Here is a 6,254-nt window from a genome sequence, read left to right on the forward strand (position 1 = left end):
GAGACATGATATATGTGACTTCATTAACTTAAACAAGTATGACCTGACCGACAAAATTACATGCAGGAAAATATCATTTAGAAATCACATCTAATATCTGCAACATTTTATTTAAACACTTTTTTGTCAGTTTGGTTGATACAGGTAATGTAAATTTATTATGCTGACTATAACACTTTATGACAAGACTGCCATTCCTTAGTATCTAATTAATCAAAATGTATTACGTATGGTAAATTTCTGTCATTGCTGATTTTAGATAGATACTTAAGTGTATATATCCCATATGGCATCATCCCGCTAGTCCGCTCCCGCTAGACCGCGAATGATTATGTGTGCCGGTAGTCCGCGATGTGGCTGTTCCAGTCTCATTACTCCCTCCCTACTCTAATCTCATTACTCTGCAATGCTTTGATAGACGGTAAGTAGAGTGTGTTTTCTTAGGTAAGATCAGTCTCAGCAATGTTATAATAGATACCCTATCATGGAATTTACGGCGGGTGGTATGTTATCCATATTATGTCATTTCCCAACTTAGGTGTATTAATTTCCTGCTAGCGGTAGAGTTAAGTAGGCACAAAGAACGTTAGTTAGGCTGATAGGATTTGTTCTTATTGTCATAGTAATGGTTTACATTTGGTGGAGGAAGATGTGACATATGTGAAGAACGTTTACTATAACGGTTTTCAAAACAGTATCAAATGGCTTTTCAAAGTAGAGATACCAGAAGTCCAGCTTGTTGTTCTAATTTAGTTTCAAAGATAATATCATGCAACAGAGGAATTTTGTCGCTCATACGTCTAGCAGACAGAAATCCTGTTTGGTTACTATGTATTAAAACAGGTAAAGCCAATTTGAATCTGTTTGTATTACATGGTTTTAATATCTTCATATATTTAAGCGTGTACTCCATTTTTTAACAATGTCCTTTCTTTACCCGACTTAGACATATATATAATTTTATCTTACCTCACACATGTCGTTTTCTTGTTGGGTGAGCGTTCTTCTATTATTTTCAGTGCACCTCACTTTCAAGCGAAGCTCATTTAAATGTACCCCGTTGTCACTGGCAACTCATGGGTACTTCTTTATTACAAACAGCTTCAAATAACGCGTGATGCACGGAAATTACCGATGTTTTACGAATGCAAATCGATGGAAGGGAGATAAATCTTTCATCTCAAGTTGTGTTGTCCGCAAAATCTAGCGATGACCACGATATGATTTCCCTCGCATTCCAGTAAATAACTTTTGACAAAACGTTCAAATAAAAGCCCTGTGAATATTAAGAAGGGGAATTACTCCGCGCCAACTTTATTCAGAGAATACCTGCGAGAAAAATAACCCCAGCAAGATGCAAGATTCGAATCATTTGATTCTCACAGGCTGGCTGAAGTGTACGATCCGATACCCATGCTTCAAACAGTTCCAAATTAACATTGAGGTGTTCGGTAAGATAAATACGTTGTTCCCTGGTGCCCATGGGTTGATGTACCCTTCATCCTCAGGTAACATTAACAAACACCGAGGATCATCAATCCATGACCCCTCGTGACCAGTGAACAACCTACAAAGCCTTGGTTAATGGTAAAACTTAATTTATCATTGGTAAGCACTTCTCAGAAAAAAAACACTTGAAACATTTTACACGTAGACCACCACCACCACTACTACTGCTGCTGCTGCTGTTGCTACTACTACTGACATTCCTCTAGTGCGACTTCTACTACTTCTACCACTAACACCTAAACTACCACCAGTACTACTACCATTACTACTGCTACTACTACCTCTGTGACGACCCAAGTGAGAAGTGTTCGGCAAACCCTCAAACGGAACTTATATTTCGCCATTCCGACCTGTTATTCTGCTAAATCTGGGTATTTGAGCACTCTATGGTCACTTGTCTTTCAGGTGCAGCGGGAGAGACCTGTGACTCAGCCTACTACTCTTCCATAACATGCTACTCGGGTTGCTGTGGTTCTTACTCCGACTATTCAGGTAGATACTGCTGTGACTACTCCAGTGGTTCCTCAAGTGGCTCCTCAAGTTCAACCTTTTATTCTAGTTACACCTACCTGTAAGTACCAATACGCACGTTCATTTGAACTGATAATATCCTTGGTCGTTTTAATGCTATCTGGAATAGTGTCTCAACAAAATAAGCCAGTCTGGATCAGAAATCTAGTGACCGATCTCAACTAAGCCACACAGCCACACATTCCCCGCACTGGCGCGCAATTCGTCATGGCAATGCGTATAATTTAGATGGTACACAAAAAGCGTCACGACTAATTTGCACACTGTTTGCCTCCTGTTTTGCTGAAGTTATATCTTTACCACACAATTCGTGCCCCAAAATGGGCATTGTCTCGCAATGAAACACTATTGTACGACCTATTTATAACTAGGTCAAGTAACTTTGGCGCATTGTTTACATCTAGTTCCATAATGGGGATGCATGGCTACAGCCACTTCGTAATATTTTGTCCCTCTCGTTGGCACGCTATATGAATAGCAGACATCACGCACAGGTTCAAGCACTGCTGTGGACCAACAAGATGTTGAACACAAGAGAACAAGATTTTATTGCAGAAAAGAAAAAGTGTCTGGTAGGTGCAGCACTATTACTTCTTGCATATCAGAAAATGCAGCAAGAGCAGTCCAAAGAAGAAGATGTAAAAACAGTAAAACCAACCAGTAAAAGGAAAGCAAGGACAATGAGGGTGAGGGAATGGTTGACAAGACAGAATCAGATCGGACATTATGATCAGTTATTGACAGACCTCCATAAGGAAGATCCAAGAGGCTACAGAAATTACCTGAGAATTTCCCCCGACTTGTTACAAGACATGGCGGAGAAGTTACCCGTCACCTTCAGAAGACGATGGTATTCACTGGAGAACCTCTGGAGGTTCAAGCTGGCTGACTCTTCGCTTTCTTGTCACAATTCATAAGTACGTTTACAGTACAACCTCATAGTTGAAACTCGGCAAGTCATTAGTCAGAGGTTTGCAAATCAGTCATTGCGGTTCAGACGATGTATTCAGGTGCCCCAAAACTGCAGAAGAGTGGAAGGAGGTTGATCAAGATTTTAGTTCCAGAGGGAACTATCACAATTGCCTTGGGGCTGTGGACGGAAAGCACATTGCTATGAAGAAGTCCCCCAAAGCTGGATCATTCTATTACGATTATAAGGGCTTCCACAGCATTGTGCTCATGGTCCATGTAGATGCTGAAGTTCTTGTATGTTGAGGTTGGAGCTGAGGATGGTGTTTCAGATGGAGGTACCTGGAAGAACTGTACTTTGCACAACGTTGTCGAGGACTAACTAGACCAGCTGCACTCCTTTCTCTCATCGCTACAAGTTTCGTCCAAGAGATTATCTACTGCTACAGTTTGTGTTGTGGTCGTGGTTTGGTGGAGAATACCTTTGAGATCTTATTGTAAAGGTCTGTCTCTGTCTCTGATTTCTATTTGTATGTGCAGGAACATTCCACTCATCGTCGGATTGTCCGTGGGTGGCTTTTTCTTCATTATCATCGTCATCGCTGTCATTTGTGCCTGTGTGAAGTCAGGAAATAAGTCAGGCCGAGTCATTGGCGTCCAGCCGGTCGGAACTGCGATGGTGTCGACAACAGGTTTGAAAGCAACCGTTGTATATATAACTGTTTCATTAAATCTTAAAAAAACCCAACAAAACATTCTTCCAACTCTATACCACTATGGTAGGAACAACATTTAAAAACAATCCTTGGATTAATTTATTTTAGATAAGCAACAAAACTTTTTCCCACCCAGTACTTCGATAGTGTCTACAATAGGTTTGAAAACAATCCTTGTACTAATTATTTTTTAAAAAGCGTCAGCAACCCGTTTGAAATCATTTTCTGTGTTACTTCTTTAAATAAAACCGACGAAAGAGTGAGTGAGTTTGGTTTTACGCCGCCTTTAGATATAAGCCAGCAATATCGCAGTGGGGGAAACCAGAAGCGGGCTTCACACATTCTACCCATCTGGGAAAACGAACACAGGTCTTCGGCGTGACAAGCGAACGCTTTAACCACTACGCTACCCAAATGTTCCGAACAGACGAAACCTTTTCCCAGCTAATAAGGAATTTCTGACAAAAGAGTGTCTACAGGAATCATTTTCAATTGGTGTATAGTCCGTCAACCTAAACTTTTGAACATGCTCTATTTTTGCAAAGTACTGGCAAATATTGGAACAGCTATAAACAATATTGTAATGTGTGTCAACATGTTATGTTATGCCCGAGCATTTCATGGGAACTGTTTCTCACGTGGTTTTGGTGTAGCAAGATGCTCTCTAAAGATGCACGGGATATAGTCAAAAGAGTACATGCGTTTTTCAAGAAAGAGGTTAAAAGACAAACACCCTATATTTCTCTGAATTGATTCAAGAAACGTACACTTCATGCTACCAATTTTTCAAGAAAAATGCTTCAACGCATTGTGTGTCTTGACAATGATACCGAGACTGACACTGAAAGGGACAGGTAGCGTCTGCAAACATCCCAAGAAAGGGAAATTCGAATATTTTGACAGACAAGTAGTGAGGGATGTCATTCGGCGTTTACACAAGTCGAATGGGACTATATCGTCCAGGAAGTGTAACAAGATATTTCAAGATAACCATGATATTCGTGTTTCCAAATACACTACTAGTATATGCAGAACTTGTGTAAATAAGGATACTGCTTCAAGTGAGTGAATAAGTTTATTTTTACGCCGCTGTGTTACGTTTTTTATTTGTCTTTTTAAGTTGCGTCTTCCCAGCAAGGTGGATATCCAGGCCAGGTACCACAACCCCCAGCATACAACGCTTATCCTCCTCCTGCTGCTGTTGTGTACCCTCCTCCTCAACACAACACTGCACCACCGTCTGTCGCACAACCCTGAACTCTTTCAAGAACTGTTTGCCGTGCCTACAAGTACAGCGTCGAACATTTTTATCCAATCGTGCTTTTTACAAGTGAATACTTTTATGTCTATCAATGTTGTGTGGGACTTGATCCGCCTCTGCCTACTTCTCCGATGCCTGACCGTGTTTTTTTCAGTTTGCAGTCTTGTCATGGAGCTCTATGCAATGTGAACTAACAAACACAATATCCACCACAGAGCTATTCTTGTAACCTTCTTGACCTTCAGTATACAGTTTTTCCAGAAATTACTGAGACAATCTTTGTTTCCCAGTACTGATAGTTGAAGTCTAAAATAGGTGTTATAGGTACTCAATATCAACTCTTGTGGGGTTAGCAAGGAACCATAATAAATCAATAGTTATCTCCCCTGATGCAACAGACGTCTTCAGACAGCAGAAGACAAAGCTGGTTTAGGTGGTGTTGTAAGGTTGAGGTCAAGGTCAAGGAAGTTCAGAAGATACGGATCGCTTGCGACATGTCGAGATTGTGAATAGAGGTATGGTGTTGAGAATGTCAGAAATGAAATGATTAATAGAGGAAGTCCTCAGGCATGTAATGGAACCCTTAGACAGGAAGTACGCAGATTTAAATGTGTGAAAAAAGAAAGTTAGACATTCCCTAGCCACGTGCACAGATGCACAAAAAGAAAGACGTTAAAAACTGCTGTGAGGTTCACGAAAATCAACTGGGATAGGATAAAACCACGTGGTGTGACGCCGTTGAGCAATTTCACTTGAAATTTGACGGGGGAACGTTATGTTGACATTTTAAATAGTCACTTCCTTCGCCCGAACACTGTGTGAATTTATCTCGATTTTCCAGCCTGATAACGAACCAAAACGCGGAAAAGGCGGAACCTGCCTAGGGAGGTAATAAATTCATCGCGCTGAGCCGTAGATGCACGTAGGATATGGCGGCGAATTATCGGAACGCATACCCTGGAGATATCGAGGATGTCTGTGAAGAGGTGCATTCAATCATGTATTGCAGGGCAAGGAAGTCTCACAAAGCACTGAAAAGACACTTAGACTGAGAGAATCATATTTCAACATGTTCATTTAACTTCTATAGTTTATATACAGATATTCGATATTTGCCGAAACAACTTTCTCAATAATGTCTTTGAATACTATATCTGTGCATGGACTTGTAACTTTATATAGCCTCAATGAACACCTGTCGATGGATACTAGGCTCTTAAAGACACAATGCCATGTCTTTTCACAATTGTTTGGCCTATGTTTTATATATTAGGGGCATATGCCCCTAATTAGCTTCCTATTTATGCAATAAAAGAATTAATTTGTAA

The 6,254-nt window shown here is 40.5% G+C and overlaps 1 protein-coding gene across 1 annotated transcript; it reads left to right on the top strand.

Annotated features, from left to right (window-relative positions):
• The first annotated feature begins 331 nt into the window (after positions 1 to 331).
• Positions 332 to 6,254, top strand: LOC137296689 (uncharacterized). The gene is made up of 4 exons (XM_067828508.1): positions 332 to 421; positions 1,915 to 2,080; positions 3,490 to 3,641; positions 4,786 to 6,254. The coding sequence occupies exons 1-4, from the start codon at positions 352 to 354 to the stop codon at positions 4,920 to 4,922; spliced, it is 525 nt and encodes a 174-aa protein (XP_067684609.1). The 5' UTR covers positions 332 to 351; the 3' UTR covers positions 4,923 to 6,254.

This window comes from Haliotis asinina, chromosome 9 (genome assembly GCF_037392515.1).
Source record: "Haliotis asinina isolate JCU_RB_2024 chromosome 9, JCU_Hal_asi_v2, whole genome shotgun sequence".
NCBI lineage: Eukaryota > Metazoa > Mollusca > Gastropoda > Lepetellida > Haliotidae > Haliotis > Haliotis asinina.

Coding starts and splice junctions, on each gene's coding strand:
- LOC137296689 (XM_067828508.1), top strand. CDS start 352: ATGTGGCTGTTCCAGTCTCATTACTCCCTCCCTACTCTAATCTCATTA. Junction 422..1,914: donor CTGCAATGCTTTGATAGACG/GTAAGTAGAGTG, acceptor CTTGTCTTTCAG/GTGCAGCGGGAGAGACCTGT. Junction 2,081..3,489: donor TATTCTAGTTACACCTACCT/GTAAGTACCAAT, acceptor TTGTATGTGCAG/GAACATTCCACTCATCGTCG.